The 19,261-nt window shown below is 39.4% G+C and overlaps 1 protein-coding gene across 5 annotated transcripts; it reads left to right on the top strand.

Annotated features, from left to right (window-relative positions):
- Nucleotides 1-289: 289 nt before the first annotated feature.
- Nucleotides 290-4,207, top strand: LOC148104329 (uncharacterized). Of its 5 annotated transcripts, XM_087839372.1 has the most exons (6): nt 290-385; nt 487-526; nt 774-827; nt 3,443-3,573; nt 3,724-3,783; nt 3,929-4,207. In XM_087839372.1, the coding sequence occupies exons 4-6, from the start codon at nt 3,445-3,447 to the stop codon at nt 4,205-4,207; spliced, it is 468 nt and encodes a 155-aa protein (XP_087695498.1). In that variant the 5' UTR covers nt 290-385; nt 487-526; nt 774-827; nt 3,443-3,444. The 5 variants fall into 5 exon arrangements, with proteins under 5 accessions (XP_087695498.1, XP_087695501.1, XP_087695502.1 ...); XM_087839375.1 differs by lacking the exons at nt 3,443-3,573; nt 3,724-3,783; nt 3,929-4,207 and adding an exon at nt 1,025-1,334 and having other exon boundaries at nt 298-385; nt 487-622; XM_087839376.1 differs by lacking the exons at nt 3,443-3,573; nt 3,724-3,783; nt 3,929-4,207 and adding an exon at nt 1,025-1,334 and having other exon boundaries at nt 318-385; nt 492-622.
- The last annotated feature ends 15,054 nt before the right edge of the window (nt 4,208-19,261 follow it).

Here is a 19,261-nt window from a genome sequence, read left to right as displayed (position 1 = left end):
TTAAACTCTGTTCAAACGGAAAAAAAACCCATTATGTATGACAGTGTCAATATTTGTTGTTACAATGTGACAGTTTAAGTATGTGAACATAAAGGATACCCACCTGCTGCAGGTTTTTGCCAGTTTCTCTTTTACTTTTACAACTTATTGTAGTATTTTGTTTGTGTTTCACTGGCTCACTGTACTCATATTGAATTAATAATATTACAAGAACAAATAATTATGCACAAAAAAAGTAAATACAAATATAGCTGGATACACCCACAGACCTTCCCACCCATAAGTGAGCCGTGTCATAGAAGAGGTAACACCAGGTCTTATATAACGTACGTGTGGTGTATCATCCAATTATTTTGTCATTCATCACTTCTCCTTCCAATACCAGGTATGATCTGTAACGCTGTATTAAGAGAAGATTTTGTTGTCAAATTGTAATTGTAATTGAAAAAGTTTACTTTGTAAGTTTGCTCTTTGTTGTTGTTTCAGAACAGTGATGGCAGCAGCAGGTTTGCCTAGAAGCAAAGAAGTGAGTGGGATCACAGTCACCAAAGGCTTATTCATCATTTTCATTCTGCTGTATCCAGCTAACCTTTCAAATTCACTGATAGATGAGGATCAACTGGTAAAATTATTGATTAGTTTTTTTTTTTTTTTTAAATTACATTGTTTTTGTATTGGGTCAAGGACCACCCAAGCAAAATGACTGTTTTTGTTTCGCTTTTGGCGTAATCACATGCTTCACATGTTTGTTGACATTCCCTCTGAATATACAGGAGGAACTGAGAGAAAATGTTGAGAAACTACAGGAAGAAGTACTGAGAAAGAAGGTGAGTGTCAATGTTCATGTTATGGATGAGAGTCTGTCACTGCTAATATAAATCTTTCTAATGTTATGAAATTAGCAAAGCCAAAAAAACAAATAACTATAAATAAAATTCATCAATGTATCTTTTTATATCTTTGATATATAAATAATATAAAAACGATATATGTATTGATTTTGCTTTGGGTTTTTTTTTGTCAGGCTGAAAACAAGCTAGATAGAATTTATACTCCACTAATCTATGATGATGCTACGCGCTTAATAGACCATATATTTAAAATGAGAAATACAGTGGAAGAGGTTAAACTGCTCACGCCATTGCTGCATTTCATGGATGACCTAAAGAAGCTCATGGATGCTACCAAGAAGTACAAAGGCAAATACCTTGAGTTAAAAGCTGCAGAACTCAAAGACAGTGAAGAGAAACTAAGTGGAATTATGGAGTGGTTAATATTACTAGAGGGGCATAAAGATGAACTGTAGCATATTAGTCATTGTCTGTCTCTGGCGCTGATTCATAAAGCTTCTCTTCCATAATGTGCAGACTCAGTGTGAAGTTTTTCACTCTCATTATTATAACATTGTTATAATTTGTTTTATTAAGTAGTATCAGTAAAGCTGACAGTTAATAATAATGTATAGGAAAAATAAACCCTGTCTGCAAATAAAGCTCATGTTTAATAATCAACAATTTGTCCAATGCTTACTCACTGATAAAATATATCACAACCCACAAAATGTAGCACACCAATCAATTAGTCACATGATGAAGGCTAACCAATTTATACACTTATATCATTAATTTAATATATACTCATTCCTCACCACTCTGAAACATAAGGCTCAGGCTTTTAAAATATGTCTGTTTATGCCTCACTGCCAGGTGATAAGGCTACTGGATTATCATATAAAGGTATCGTCTGCTGCTGGATTAAAGCAATATTCACTCACATTCACAATATTTGTGCCTCAGTCTGAATCACAAAATTGGTCATGTGTAAACCTTAATCTACATGATGATAAGAAAAAAAAACATTCTGCTCTTCAGGCACTGATAGGTATAAAACTACTATATATTTCTATCCTAGGTCTACTAAAAACAGCATTAACAGTAATGTTCTCTAAATTGTCAAGTTACAGAAAATACATTATTAGGTCTGAAAAAGTCTGACTTGCTCTTTTTATATATACTCTTAACTTCATCTCTTTTTTAAAGGCACCTATATACATAGATAGTTAATAGGTTTATTATTACTGTTAGAGAAAGTGAAGATATGCGTAGCCTATTTTAGAGTTTAGAAATGTGTTAGAATGTAGAATTATTGTAGAGACACTGACCTCGATGTAATAAAGGCCTGAGTGTGTCAGGAATTTAGGAGTAGATTTCTAGGAGGCCCTCCCCCAGTTTGAACTGTGAAAGTGAGACAAAGAAAGGTTAATGTTGAGTGGAAATTCCCCAGGGGATACCTGGGAGGGGGTCTCAGTGTTTGCAGTTTTGTATGTGCTCTAAAGGAATTTGGTGTAGCTTGGGTGAGGAGATTACTTTTATGACCCCCAGAAAGTCACAGACATAGACACACACAGAGTGCTTTAACTGTTACGCACCCACACCCACATGCACACTCACTCACGTGCACACACATACACACAGGTACGCGCATACATTCACTCACGTGCACTCACATAGACATACGGGTACGCGCACACACAGACACTCACGTGCTCGTGCACATAGACATGGACACAGAGTTTGCAGCACACCGTGGGGGTTTTATGATAGGGTTGCTCCTACAAAACTGTGTTTCACAGACAAAAGACTGAAGATTTTGCAGAGGGACACTGGCCTGACAAGTCTTCCCTTCTAGAAGAATGCATGCTTAAATGAGGATGAATAAAGATGAATAAAGTTTTTGTGAAAATGACTACTGAGTCCGGTGCATCTCTGGAGGCCCGAGGAATAAAAAAGAACCGGGGTAAAACTGATTTCCCAACAAAAGTTTGAAATGACCATATTTTAAATTACTGACTGAAAACTGTACTTATTGGAAACTCAGACTGTGTATTGGTGGTATTGTACATTTTTCAGTTAGAATATATATTCCCTGGAATTTTCAAACGTTGTTTCTTTTTTGTTAGGGTTAGTAAAATGAATATGTGTAATATCCCCAATTCCATGCTTTCCTCTTCAGACACTTGTAATCAAACACAATGATGCAATTAGTTTAATATGTCATGAAGATTTCTGTGAAAGTGAAACAACAGAAAGTGCACAATGTAAACATATATCAGAGGTGCGCCATCAGGGAGGTGGCTGCAGGTCTGCATAAAAGCCCTGTGCAAAGTCCCATCTCTTCATTTCATTTATCAGCTTGTATTTGCATCACAGGTAAGCTGAAAACTAATATTTACAACATCATAGTTTATTCTAGAACTTGTCACTAATCAGACGGTTGCAGATTCGACTGAGTATTTCTATTACCATTGTTTGTGTATTGCTAACATTGTACATTTTTCAATTAGAATATATATTCCCTGGAATTTTCTAATGTTGGGTTTTTTTTGTAAATATCTATTTGTTTTCTTACAGTGTAAAAAATTCATGTTGTTGACTCCAAACAGTGATGGCAGTAACAGTTTTGGCCAGAAGCAGAGGGGTGGCTGTTTCCAGTATCACCAAAGGCCTGTTCCTCATGTCCATCCTGCTGTGTCTGATTTGCCTTTCAGCTTCACTGACAAACAAGAACCAACTGGTAAACTCATGTTTGCTTTAAGTCCAATCTTTTATTTTTATCTAATGCATGCGATTGTGAGTCACCACAATCACATCTGTTGCTGAAACTATATGAACGTTTTTGTCAGCCATTATAAACCGTAACCACATGTCACTGCTCCCTGTTAAGTTCCAGGAAGTGCTCAAGGAAAGTTACAAGGAAGCACAACAGGAAATGGATGATCTGATGGTCAGTAAAAGTTTCTCACTGCATATAAAATATACTGAGTTTGTCCCTTGTGTGCATGAAGAATAACATCATGCATGACTTTGAAGCATGACTTTGTTGTGTATTTATTGATCTTGTGCCATGAAGATTTTCTTTTTCCTATTAGGAGTACAAGTCAGACATGTTGAAAGCTTCAGAGCTGGTAGATGAATGTCTGGCTCTCATGGACCCAATGATAGCAGTGATCAAGAAATTTGACGCACTGCTTGGTGAAACAGATCCTGACACAGATATGGAGGACCTTAAGGTTTCCATGGAAGAAACCAAAGCTGAACTAGACAGCACAAATGAGGAGCTTGATGAGGAAATTGCATCCATGGAAAAGAAACTGAGAACAATGAAGACACTGATTGAAAACGTTGGGGAGCAGCACACTGAACTGTAAATACATAAGTATTTATTTACAAGTGCTGCATCCCTTTAATTTGCACTAAAATAGCCTCTGAAAATACTTGTTTTACCTGTTTGAAAACAATGTCAATGCAAAATAATACAGAATAAAAACATTTACATTCTCTTCATGCTCTGGTAGTTATGTCAACAACAGACAGAACTAATGACACACATTTTGACTTGGCATAATTTCAGGTGTCCTGGTAAGCAATGAAAGTGAACATCTGCTAAATAGCACCTGGAACCCTGAAGGATCTCACAAGGCTCAGAGTGCTCATTTTGAGCTTTTTATATTATTTTATTCACAATGACTGTGTTGTCAGTTTCACAGATCTTGCTGACACTTTGCAGTGCTCGCACCTCTCTGCTGCAACCTGATCTGATTATTCAAAACCTTGTATGTGAGGAGCATATGATCACACAGTTTTACACCTTGGTGCAGACATGGATACTCTATTGTTCTTTCTTTATGATTTCTTATGTTCAAGTTGTTGTTTTTTTGCCAATTTGTAGTTTGTTTTTTACCTGTTTGAGAGCAGGCACAGTCTCTAAGGGGATGGGGGTTTGGGGGAATAACAGGAGAAGAGAAGCTGCAGAGAGTAAGACTGTATATTAGGCTTTTTAATTTGGGGGTTATTACAGCCACCAGCCTTTGGTACATAGCCTGTTATCAGAGATGCATTTAAAATTGTAGAAGTGATTAATGTTAAGTCATCTTTGAACATATTTGTAGGAAGGTTAAGGTGAAGATAAGCTTTTTTCTTCCCAAGGGTAACTTGGCAACTACAGCCAAGCACAAACAAGCACACAATGCCTAACATCAAACAGGCACAAGAAAAACAAAAATAACACATCTATACAGTCTCTCATTTACATCATTCAGTAGCGAAGGAATTCTTAAAGCCTTTAGTCACACATTATTCCATTTTGTATCTCCAGCCAGGTGGAAGCAGCTCAAACTGAGAGGATAAGCTGACTGAGACTTGTTTAAAACCTTCAGATTATGAAGTGCTAAATCTTCATTTAAAGTGGTGCCTGTCACATTGCTCCACACCTGCATAATAACATGAAATTCGTTTTTTTCTTTTTGATTTTAAGAAAACTATATCAGCTGACAAAAAGTTCCTGAATATAAAAAACCTTGGCATTTGGATAAATGACAATATGGCTTCATGCCAAGGAAGTGCACAGCAGATACAATGTTTGCTTTTGGAGTGTTGATGGAGAAGTACAGAGAATGCCAGAAAGACTTGAACTCTGTCTTTGTTGATTATAGAGAAAGCTTATGATCGGGAGGAACTGTAATATTGCACAAGGAAGTCAGAAATGGCAGAGAAGAATGTGAGAGTGACGCTGGGCATGTGAGGACACTGACAGTGATCAGGTGGGCAGTTCGCCTGTTTGCATTCATTCACAAAACTATTTATAACACTCACGTCATTAAAAGACAGGACACTTTTTATATATATATATATATATATATATATATATATAGTTACATTTATATCATCTATTTTTATAGTCATTGATAATTACTTTCATTTTATTTTGGTTTAAACTTTTTTTCCATTCTTTTTCATCACAACTACTGAAATTTACGGCCTTGTCAGACATACATATTTTATTAGTATTCGTCCTGACACTCACTTTTGATAAGCATGCCTTTTCCCACAGTTTGTACTTTGTCTCTCTACCTTCAAACAACTTCTGAAAGCAGCTTAAAAGTAGATTATTTAGTGCTTTGTGCATTTTCATTGCAGTGCTGAGATCATCTAAATGGTAACATTTTAAGGCAGAAAGTTTAATGAATAGTGCAACCCTATCCATTTAAAATTCTTACCCCATTTTTGTAGCACATAAATTGGATTAGTGTTTGTTTCGTATGTGCCCCCATACTTTACCTCCCCACAGTCTACATAATACAGTATGGTCACTAACTATTGTCGAAGAACATACAAACACACAGTTGTATTTGTTGGCAGCAGTGGTTAACCCACAGCAAGAGGGTCTTGGGTTCTAACCTGTGTGGAGTCTCCACATGGCCTTGGGGATTTGCTTCAGTGTCTCTCACCATTAAAAACATGTTAGATTAATACTTCCTGATCATATCATGCATTCCACTTTCTGACTCAAAAAAGCATAATTACAGCACAATATTTTTTCATTTTGGTTTCAGACAGAGATGGTAATGTACATATTGTATCACTTTATACAGACAGTATCTGATCTAATCTAAACAATATTGGTATCACTATGAGAGCTGCATAAAGCCTTGGCTTGTGATCAAAACTTGACAGACCGGCTGTTCAACAAGGCAATACTGTGACTGTTCAAATATGTCAACCCAAGAGTAAAGCATTGCATGTTGTTCTAAACGTGTCTGTCAATTTCTCTTTCGTTTTTGGAATGTACTGTAGTATTTGTACTTACAGTAAATGAAGAGTTGTTGTTGAAATTCTTCTGTTAGTACATAGGATTTTTCCCAAGGCTGCTGTTTATCACTAAGGTTAAGGAATAAACACAAAAACAAGTATTCCTTAAATCATATATTTCTGTCCTCATTGCAGGCACTAACCATCACTCTTTGGTTGTGTGGTTCAGTGGCAGATGTTCAATAAATAAGATAGAAAGACACCATTAGAGTCTCTCAGTCCTTATTTGTTGTAGATTTCCACAACATTTGGCTTTGTTGGCAGGATCACTCATGTGACTGCTTCTGGGCGAGGTGTCAGACAGTGATCTAATATGAAGTCCAGTGCTGGCGATCAGTTTGAAGTCACTGCATATCCAGTGGTGCGGCCTCAACTGACAGGACACAAGCCGATAGTTTCCATGTCCCCTGTGCTGACAGAGCCTGAACTTGGGGATTCTCTTCCCTTGTGAATAGAACGAAACGAACAAAATGAAACGAAACAAGCTTTATTGGTCACATACACAATCATACAGAGTACAACATAATGTGAAATGTGTCTTGCCCGAGCTGCGCAAAGGCTGCAGACGTAGCCGCTCCATTCCAGGGCTTGGTGTTTTTTTGGCATGAGGGGCCTAGCCAGGACCCTTACTGGATACTGAGAGGAAATTGAACTTGCGACTTCCATTCCAAAGGTGTGTGGTCTTACCACTACACTATCCATCAGAGTAGATTCTGAGGGTTCAACACTGTTTGTGAAATCCAAGCCAACACTACTGTCACCTATGGATTTCCACCCCCCTCTGTCATTGTTTATCACCTGCCAAATCATCTCACCTCGACCACCGGTGGGTCTACTTTGTCACCAGTCTCCAACGTGTCTCTGTTGGTACTCCCTGAGGGGCTTCACCTTCACTGCTCCTGGTGTCCTGAAGGGCTCTGTATTCTCAATATTCCCAGGGACTGTCAGCCAAGCCCCCTAAGGTGTTCTGTTACCTTTGCCTACATCATCCTGCTGCCCAGCCCCTGCAGGGTCTCCACCATTTGCTTCAGCAGGTTTACGCTGTCGCGGGTAACTCTCTGCTCTCAAAGTTGAATGCTTCTGAATCAACTGACTTTTGACTTTTGGAGTGTTTCTCACTTTGATGGACAGTTCAGGATACTGTGTTAAACCTAGCTGAACTGTGGCAACAACATATGTGTCATTTACACTGCATTTGTTTACATTTTGGAAAATTAAATATGAAGAATTACCTATCCACATTTACTGTTTATTGCATAGTAGCAGAACTACTGAGTTTAAATCTAAACACATTTTTAAAACCAAAGGAGTCTAAGGTAAGTTCTGAAAACAAAAGTGAAAGGGCAGCTCATAACCAGAGTACATAAAGCATTTGCAACGTGTCATCTCATCGTTTTCATTCGTCACCTGTACAGTGCAGCAGGTCTTCCTTCATTCACAACGGCAGGTAAGCTCAGCATTGCACCTTTGGATGTTTTTTACTGAATACAATCAAGGATTACATTACAATTATTGACTTGCTTCAAAAATATGGTGCAAATATGAGAGTCAGTTGCAATCTTCCTTTGGTGACTGCGATGAAACAGGGATGAGAGGGAATTAGTCTGCTATGAGTTTTCAGCTAAACAAGGTTAATTTAGCACATAACGCAGATTTAATTGCAATATTTGTGAGACACGTCGTGGTGTACATGAACCAGAGATAGACTCACTCGTGGTGGAACAGACTGGGCCAGATCTAACCAGCGCAACTTTATAATTTGTCTGCCACAGTATTTAGTGATATTGTGTTAATTCTCACAGTGATGGCAGAAGCAGCTACCAGAACAAGAGAGCGAGTCTGTGTCATCACGTGCTTGTTTCTTTACGTGTTACTGGTGATCTACTCGATGCTGTGTTTCAATTACATTGCAAGCTGGGCCAAGAACAAACAGGTAAATTTAATGATTATTTGCACATAAACACTACAAATAATTCTTAACTGCTGAACTGTTTCTGTACTTAAAAGGGGTTTTCATAGAAGCTTAAGCAGCTGTTATTTTATTTATTCCAATATAAATGTTGAGTGCAAAAGAAGAAACAGACACAAAGTGGGTCCAAGTTGCTCACAAGCTAACTTTGAAAGTTTGTCATGTGTAGGCAGTTAGAAAAAATATATATATAAAGTATCAATAACTACATTTCAGATTAAAATATCTATCTGTGATACACTGACAGTAATTGATAGCAAATATTTAATAATTGACAGCAAATATTATGACTACAGTCGTTTCAACACAATATACTGTAATAAATTTAATTATTATTATTTAATTTCATTTTTATTGTTTTTCATTAGGCAGAAGAAAACTATAAAAATGCAGCCATCACAAAGCTATTTGAATTCACAAATTCACTACCCAACAAGAACCAGCTGGTAAATTAATATTTTCTTTCATTATTATTTGTTGTTTCCTTTAATTTCATTGTGTTCTTGAGCAGCTGGCATTCTCACTATGCTCTGCTTCTTTCTGCTAAACCTCAGAAAATATTCAAGAAAATCCTCCAGACAGCAGTAGAAGAAGAAGAGAGACTGAAGGTAAGTCAGTCAGTCTCCATGTTACTCACATGTTGGCTGAGAAAATATGCATTTTGTGTAGATTATAAATTATAAATTAAAAACAGCACTTCATTTGACATCAGCATACCTTTAATGTGTTACACCACACACTGAACTGTAATTCTTGTAACTATTGAAAACAGCAGCATCTAAAGGAGAATGTAACACGTTTTAATTCGTGCTAAATGTTTTGTTGTTGTTTTTTTGCAGGCAGAAGACTACTTGTACATGGTAACTCTCTCAGGAGTTTTTGATGAAAAAGTTTATCTCCTTACTCCTAAATTGAAACTACTGGAAACATTATCAGCTGATTTTCCAGAACTGCGGGAAATAATTGCAATTGGGACGCAATTATTAAAAAATCTCAGAGCTCACTTAGACATGAAACAGGCTCTGCTGGAGGAATAGAGGGTGCAGAGAAATGAATGATGAGCTTCATAAAACTGTCAAACAACAATCTGAATTTTTTTTGTTTCCATCTGTATCCCTGTACATCTGTGTTGTGCATATTCCGTTTTTGTGAAATTACATTTCATGAAATGCAATTTTCTTAATTTTTTGTTTTTCTTTTTGTTTCCAAGTAAAATCAAACATATTCCTTCAAATAATACATATTTAAGTCAAAGGAGCTTGCAAAGAAAAGCGTCTGGACTTCTTTAAGTTACTTGAAGACGTTTCACCTCTCATCCGAGAAGCTTCTTCAGTTCTAAGGTCAAATGGTGGAGAGTCCCAGATTTAAACCTAGTGGGAGTATCCCCCCACAGAGGGACAAAAGGACCCCCTGATGATCCTCTAATCGCCTGAGCCAAGGTGTGGAACTGGGTGTGGGTCCCAATCATTAATGTTTGGCATATTTTTTACATTATGACATCCTTGACCAATGATTCTTCTCCTGTAAATCAAGTGTATGCAGTAACAAAGTACAAATACTTTGTTACTGTGCTTAAGTAGAATTTTCATGTGTCTGTACTTTTGGTTATTTTTCTGGCAACTTTTACCTTTACTCCCCAAATTTTTGTACTCCTTACATTTACAAAACAAAAACTTTGACTTAGCTTTGACAGAAATTTGACTACCATGAGTCAAATAAATTTCATGTGAATTTCTCATCGTGAACAATAAAATCATTCTTTAGATGATGTTGCAGCAATAAATGGGGGGAGGGGGGGTTCAACATCAAGGCTGCAATTTTTTGCATTTCACATAGAATTCCTGTAAAGTAAAACAGGCAAATATCTAAAAGCAAAAGTGAAAGCCAGAGGCATAAACGCAAGTGAAAATAAAAGTCTCATCGCTTCAGTTCACATAATATGATCAACACTGGAACACACTTTAACACACGGCAGACATGAGCAGGCATGAGGTGGAACACCAGCATATATATATATAATAGGACACTGTGATCTCTGATCATTTTTCATTCACCAGCTTCTTTTCATATTAAAGGTAAGTTTGAAAATTAAAACTCACCATATCATAGTTTATTCTAAGACTTTTAGAAAATGATTTGAAAATTGTACAAAATGTGTTGCATTTCAGTAGTTTTAGCATTTCTTTGCAAGTTGCGTGTTCTTCACACATCTTGGTGTTATAAATCTTTTGATTTAAAATAATAATGGAACTAGAATTAAAAATCTCCAGTCTGGAAAATTATAACTTAACTCTTTATGCATGTTTTATGTACAGAACAGCGATGGCAGCAGCAGCTTTAGCCTCAAGCAGTGGAGTGACTGTTTCCAGTGCCACCAAAAGCCTGTTCCTCATGTTCACCCTGCTGTGTCTGGTTTGCCTTTCAACTTCACTGACAAACAAGAACCAACTGGTACATTCAACATTGCTTACTCAGCAATTTTAGACTTAGAGACCATTAATTGAAATAATTTGCAAGGCAAGAGACTTTCCATGTGACCACAAATACATTTTCTGATCAAATGTCTTCTTTTAAATTATGTATTTATTTATATACATTATTCAGGCTTTTTTGAATGTATGTATGTATTTTACAAAGTTTAACTGCTACCAAAGCATTAACTTCAAACAAATCAACTATCTATGTATTTCTTAAATAGCATACTTTTAACTTGACATAAGTGCCACAGGTGCCATTTGTTAAATTATGGACTATATTACAATTTCAGCCATATATAATTCCCAAACTATAACCATGTCAATGTTCAATTTGGATTTTCAGGAACAACTCAGAGAAACCTATTGGGAAACACGACAACAAATAGAAATACTAAAGGTCAGAACATGTTTCTCACATACTTGCCAAACACTGTCTAAGAGTAGTGGTGTATTAGAGAGCTATAAAAGTGACAAAATTTAATAAGGCTATAGTAAATAGCATTTGTGGAATGTTATGAAATTGATTAAATGTTATCCTATTAGGTTGAGCAGAAGGAAGAAGTGGCCTCCATTAAAGAGCTGATGAAAAGCTTCATGTACTTTATGGACAAAACTATCGGACCGGTGAAGAATATGATGCAATCATCAGGTGATGATGATTTTCCTCCACTAGATAAATTTATGGAGAGCATTAAGAATTACGTGAAGAAAACTCAAGCTTACATTGACATGAAGCACGAGGAGTTTGGTGGAAAAATTGAGGAAAGTGAAAGGAAACTGGAAAAAACTAAGAAATTAATTGAATTTCTTGAGGAACAGGAAGCTTATTTATAACTTCCAAGTCAGGTATTTCCTTTTTCTCTCCTTTTCTCTAACAGCATCTGTTGTACCTGTTTAGTTCCCCTGTCATACACTACTTTGTAAAACTTTGGTTTAACTTTTTGTGTTATCCTTCATTACAGTTTAGCATAAAATACCTAGGATTTTACTATTAGCTACAACTCTCCAGAGGATATTATGGGTTGATTATAACTTTTAATTGTGGTACTTACATCTTTTTCTGACATGATGTATCTTCAGAAGTGGAAACAATGTTTATATAAACTGACACATAATAAAGACATATATGCCTACTGATATTGTTTGTTGTAAGAAATATCTCCAATTCCTAAATGTCACTACTTATACTAGTAGAATTTCTGATACAGTTTTTTCTATCTCATGATAACATTGTCTCAAAGTGACACTGTTTATATTCCCGTCACATTCTCAGAGGCCAGAATGAGGGAAAAGGACCCAAAAGCAGACACAGTAAACTCAGCAATGACTACACATGTAATTTTTTTCAGTGACAGCAGTAAATTACAAACATTTAAACCTTCAACAACCTAATATGACTATGCACAACAACTATTTACATTAATATATACAAAAGGGAATGTGCAGAACGTCAGTGAGATGTCGGGGATTTGACACACCTAGTTTCTCAGGGAACACTGGGAATGCGGGCAGGGCGTGGATGACTGGTTTATCCAGGGCGGGGGGCACAGGAAGAACAGAGTTAGTGAAGTGAACCAAGGCAGGCAGACCGAGGAGTTAAATAGTAGGTGCAGCTTCTTACTTGTAACTGAGTGGATGTTCAGTTGTAGGGAGGTATTGCTGATCTGAGTGAGTGGTTTCGTGGCAGGGAAAATTCAGACTAGAAAGTGGTAAATGGACTGGTTCTTATATAGCACTTTTCTACTCTGAGCACTCACAGCGCTTTACACAACTAATTCATTCACCCACTCACACAAGCACTTTTTCTAAGCTGTTAGTGCCTCTCTAACATTCATACACATTCACACTCGGAGAGCAACATAGGGTTACCATCTTGCCCAAGGATATTTGGCATGCAGACTGGAGCAGACTGGGATCAAACCACCAACTTTTCCAGTTAGTAGCTGACCTGCTCTACCACCCGAGCTACAGCCACCTGAAGTGCAGTACTTCGAGGCATATGGCGGGCAAGGGGCAGGCAAAGAGAGTGGAGGAAATCCGAAACTTGTCTGAGCAGTGTGCTGCGAATAGTTAGTATACTGTAAGTACAAGAAAACAATTATTAGAATATAATGTGTTAAATTTGCTTAGATGAGAGGGTCCAGCAGTAGATCAGAGGAATAGGAAAGGATTTGTCTGTGTGTTTCAGTTGGTTTAGCTGTAGGTCTGAGAGTGTGTGCAGGAATTTATGGACACTGGGGGTCTTCCTGTTATAAAAGGAGACAGGAAGCTACAGTGGGGGATGGGGATGCTGATGCTTTAACCTGAATCTAATAAACGGTCATAATTGTTATAAATTAGAAGCAGGTTTGCAGGAGACTCTCCACCTTATCTCTAAATGTAAGACAACAAGAGGCCAATGGCCCAGTGGATGCAGAGTGGGGGTCTCAGTGTTTGTAATATGTTAACTCTGTTTTGTGGCTTGTGTAGAAGAATTTGGTGTAGCTTGGGAGAGAGGAGATTACTTTTATGACTGGCAGGAAGTCACAGATACAGAGACACACACACACAGTGCTTTAACTGTTACGACGCACACACACCCACGGGCACAGTCACTCACGTGCACTCAGACATACACACAGGTACATGCACACACAGGCACTCACATGTTTGCATATACATACACAAACACAGAGTTTGCAACACACCATGGGGGTTTTATGATGGAGTCGCTTCTATAAAACTGGTTGTAACAAACAAAGAAGTGGAGATCTGCAGAGGGACACCAGCCTTGCACGTCTTCCCTTCTAGAAGATGCATGCTTAACTGAAGAGGAATAAAGGTTTTTGTGAAAATGACTACTGAGTCCGGTGCCGTCTCTGGATGCTCGAGGAATAAAAAGAACCGGGGTGAAACTGCTATACATAACAATACCCAGCTGGAGGCTGCCAATGAAGGGAGTGAGAGGTGAGGCAAGCTGCAAGCTTAGCTTGTGTGTGGCTGATTGTTGCCTTAAATTGGAGAATAAACTGAGTAAATCTGCCTTGAAAGGGGATGGAATACATTGCAAAGTATTCACTGGGCAGCACGTAGTGTTGTCCATTGAAGAAAGAAATGAATTTGTGAACAAAGCAGATGGAACAGTAAGTGTGAATGTGTCGGACGTCAAGATAAAAACATTGTTAGATAATACCTCCCACCGACTCTATGACATGAGATGCTGGCTAGTCACAGGAGCATGCTCAGGGAGTGACTGAGTTGACCAAAAAGCACCACTGACCTGTGGCCATCTCCCTGTACAACTCCTCCATCTAACACACTGTAAACACTGCAATAGTTACATCCTTTTTACACACGCTCTTTTCTACTCCATAATATTCTTGTCAATTTTCTTAATATTTATTTATAATCTCCTCTGTTAATCCTTGATATTTGGAACTGAGTGATCTGTATATATTAGTGCTATTTCTTAAATGTGTAAAATCTGTAACATAATGTTTGGAGTTTATTCTGTTACTGTTATTATTTTTACCTTTTTTAATGGATTGGATTTTATATAGCGCTTTTCAAGGCACCCAAAGCGCTTTACAATGCCACTATTCATTCACTCTCGCAGTCACACACTGGTGGAAGCAAGCTACAGTTGTAGCCACAGCTGCCCTGGGGCAGACTGACAGAAGCGAGGCTGCCATATCGCGCCATCGGCCCCTCTGGCCAACACCAGTAGGCGGTAGGGTAAAGTGTCTTGCCCAAGGACACAACAACCAGGACAGAGAGCCCAGGGATCGAACCGGCGACCTTCCGGTTACAGATACACTTCCCAACCCCCTGAGCCACGGTCGCCCGTGGCTCAGCTTTTTACCATTTCTTCTTGGAGCAACTGTAACCCACATCATTTCCTTAGGGATTAATAAAGTATTCTGATTCTGATTGTTTCAGGATGACCTGCCATTATCCAATGACGCATCTGCTTACCTGTATCTTTTGCTCATTTCTCCTCCTCTTCTTCTCTCTTTTGTCTAAACTGAGCACCTGGTAACTTTGAACTTTTCTTGTCCATCTTCCATTGGTTTTCATTTTGCACTCCAGTATGAACACCCATTCCCCAACCCAAGGATCACCACAACATAACCTAATAGACTAATAGACCTACACGTTAGTTCACAGATTCGCTTTGTTTAGGGCACAGGTGTCAAACTCCAGGCCTTGATGGCCGGTGTCCTGCAGGTTTTAGATGTGTCCTTGATCCAACACAGCTGATTTAAATGGCTAAATAACCTCCTCAGCATGTCCTGAAATTCTCCGGAGGCCTGGTAATGAACTAATCATTTGATTCAGGTGTGAGAACTAAAACCTGCAGGACACCGGCCCTCGAGACCTGGAGTTTGACACCCCTGGTCTAGGGTTTATTTCTGGGATTTCACACAACCCAGGATTCAAATCATGAATACATAATGGGCTTGGACATTATGAATGAAATGTGCTCTATTTGGAAGCAGCAGGCCCCCCCTCCCCTTTCGACAGGTTGTGTGTGAGACTTTAAATCGTCAAACTGTAAATTATAAATTTTAAATTGTTATTGATCCCTTTACCCCTAGTCCTAAAGTAAATATTTATTTTCTTACCATATTGTTTGTTTACTTGCACTGCTGTAACTGGAGCCTCGTCGTCTCGTCTCTCTATATACTGGACTGTAGCAGAGATGACAATAAAGTTTACTTTGACTTCAGCAGCGAGCAGGCGCACCGAGGGCTCTCATGCTCACTTTTCGCGTAGAGAATTTTGAAAAAATATTGGTGCAAATTATAAGTCTGTATCATTATGTCTGGTATTTTCGTGTTTGTTGGTTTGTTTATATTTTCTTTTATTTTGCGAGTTGGTTATTAGATGCTGCTCCAGCCAGAGCCGCCCTCTTCTCCCTGTGCCACAAGCAGCAGGCGCACCTTGCAAACGAAGGGCGCCCTTACTCCCAGCAAATGGGCGATAGAAAACCGATCGGTGCCTACAACATTCCCAAAATGTGCTGGCATGATGTCGGGGCAGCATGAGTACGAGCAATTTTTTTTTTTTTTTGCCCGGCACACAGACGTGCTGCCCCGGGCAACCACCCGTGTCGCCCGTATCTAAAACCACTACAGCTGCAGGTCACCAACTACACCAGTGGACACAAAAGAAATAAAATTTGTGTTGATGAAAAAAAGCAACAATAATATGAAGGGTGTTTGGTGTTTCTCAGCCTGAAACAACTACAATCTCCCTTTCTGTTTTTAAGAAAGGAGAGTTCAAAAACCAAAGAGAGAGATGTGTGTTGTTTAAGCAGTGATGAGAATAATGAAAATGTCTCAGTGTGTCACTTTCAGGTGAAGAGCAGACCTGGATCAATTTTCCACATGCAGCAGTTGGGGGAAAATTATAATTTAACATCATAGGAAATGTTGGCATAAGAAATGCACAGGCCGAGTTTTTGGCTGAATTGTGCTTACAGCTCCATTCCTGTGTTTCTCACCCTGAAAAAGCAAGCTCCGCGGAAGCTAACCTCTGCCTGAAGACAAGGAGTGCAGTTCCAGAAGCACAGGCATGAACATCAACAGTTGACAGCAGGCCAAAGCCAAGAGACAACAGCAGTGTCCTGAGCAGAAAAGACCCAGCAAGCAGCTGCAGTGTGTGCAAACGGCATCAGAGAAAAAGAAAACCCATCACTTTGACAGCATGGAGATGCGTTTCCAGTAAGCTGCAACTTCACTGTGTGAAGATGACTTTTGAGGAGACTGAGTGACATTTGCCATGTTTGGAGTGGAATGGATGATGAGATAGTGGAAAACACAGGGCAAAGCTGAAGAGAACTGACTGCCATTGGACTGCAAAGTGGGAGAGAAGAACGGAGTGAGAGGAGCAGGTGAGGACACAGAGGAAGGCTGTTATTTAGTGTGGGAAATCAAAATTTGGGTTAGCAATCCTGGGGAAAAGGAAACTGACTGCTTTAAGTGGGGAAAATTGTGAAGGAGTCTGGACCACAAAATGAGAAAGGTACACAAAAAACACACACAAACAGAAAATGTATTAACCATGCTAACCCTACATACACATGAAACTCATGAAGACCAGACAGCATCTAAAGCATGCAATTCTGTTTGTCATCTTGTCCAAGTCACTTAGTAGGTTGAGAAGTGATACATAGACTAGTGAACTAATATTAGTAGGAAAGATGATTGCATCATAGCTCGGGGGAAACAGAATGCTGATGAGGGGTCTTTAATAGCTGAGCGAGCTAACAGAGTGTTGAGTTTCTGAGGTGTGTGAAGAAGTTTTAACATGGCACACATCTGGTTACATGGGAAGAAATTCATTATGTGATAAGACAAAAGGGTTATGGTGTGTGGTGTGTGCCTGATGGATGAATGTTTGAGATTAATCTGGCTGATGATCTTTCTTTTGTTACAAAGTTAAGCCTGCCAATTAGGTTTAGTATGATTTACCCTCCTGGGATGAAGAGCTTGCTTCACGACTTAACAAGGCCTTTTTTTCCTTTTTATTTTGTTACTTTCCCAGTGCACTGAACGTTTTGTTTGATAATCTCAGTCAGTTAAGCAGATCTGAACGTTTGAACAGGATGTTATGTTGCGGCAGGGATTTGTCCACCAGGGGGCAACAGTTGTTGGAGAGTTTTCAGTCTGTGGGGCGCATGCCCCGGTTCTCTTAATAAAGAAGTAACTGTGAGTTAAACATGGTCTCCGTGGTTCCTTAGTCCTAGGATATTACATATGGCGACGAGGATAAAAGCCAGGTGTTGCTGTGAAGTTACACCGTGATAAGTGACTTATGAAGTGAGGTTGGCAAGGGGTACAGCGCTAGCATCTGTTGGAAGCGGAGCGTAACCCTCGGTGTGGAATGATGGCTACCACTTTGGGCTCGGTGGCACCGTTCGACAGCGAGCTGCAATCCTGGGAGGAATATTGTGAGATTTTGGATTACTTCTTTGTGGCGAATGATATTAAGGAGGAGGAGAAGAAGCGAGCGGTACTGTTGAGTTGCGTGGGCGCACAGACCTATGCCCTGATTAGGAACCTACTCAGTCCGGTCAAGCCAGGGGATCGGTCTTATGCTGAGTTGGTGGGATTGTTGAACAATCATTTTCACCCTAAGCCGAGTGAAATTGTGCAGCGGTGGAAGTTTAACACACGAAATAGAAGGCCGGAGGAAAGTGTGGGCGATTATGTAGCGGAGCTGAGGAAGCTTGCACAGGACTGCAACTTTGGAGACTCCCTGACGGTGATGCTGCGGGATCGTTTAGTATGTGGAATAAGCGACGACAGGATACAGCGCAGATTGTTAGCAGAGGATTCGCTAACATTTGAAAAGGCGCTGAAGTTTGCTCAAGCAATGGAGGCTGCTAACAGAGACATTGTGGATTTGAAAAGCATGACGGAACAGTCGCGATTCACTAAAGGATTAGGAGCGGTGAACAAGATGGAGGACGGCGGCTCGACGTCACAACAGGTTGTCAGGAAGTGCTACAGATGTGGAGGGCTAAATCATGTGGCCAAGGACTGCAGGTTTGTTTCAGAAAAATGCCACAACTGTGGAAAGGTGGGACACATAAAAAGGGTCTGCCGAATGAAAATGGAACAAAAAGGAGGGCGTGGCAGACAAGGTAAACAAGCCCATTTCTTGGAAGAGGAGAATGTGGAGAGTGAGGAAGAAGGAGCTGAAATGCACCACATAAAGGCAAGTGTGACTATGTATAATGTGCAGGAGGAGATTAGCATCCCAAGGGAGGAACCAATCAGACAGAAGCTAAAAGTAAATGGACAGAATGTGACATTTGAAGTAGACACAGGCTGTGGCTACACTATCATGTCGAAGGAGTCATTTAAAAAACTTTTTGAAGGCAGTAATGCGCCCAAAGTAAGCAAGTGTGGAATCAAACTGAGAACGTATGGAGGCCACAAGGTACCCGTGTGGGGAGCAGCCCAAGTGCAGGTGGAATTCAGAGACAGTAAAAAAAAACTGGATGTGGTGGTGGTTGAAGGGGCTGGAACTAGTTTGATGGGTCGGGGATGGATTAAGGCCCTCCAATTAGATTGGCAACCTGTACATAAGATAGAAGGCAGAGATGATGCCTTACAGCGGATACTGGCCAGACATGAAACAGTGTTTAAGGACGAGTTGGGAACGCTGAAGGGGTTTGC

The sequence above is a fragment of the Neolamprologus brichardi genome, chromosome 3, assembly GCF_056152115.1.
Source record: "Neolamprologus brichardi isolate AB-2024 chromosome 3, ASM5615211v1, whole genome shotgun sequence".
Classification (NCBI taxonomy): Eukaryota; Metazoa; Chordata; class Actinopteri; order Cichliformes; family Cichlidae; genus Neolamprologus; species Neolamprologus brichardi.
Note: the sequence above shows the minus strand (reverse complement) of the source record. Positions and strands in the feature narration are given on the sequence as shown.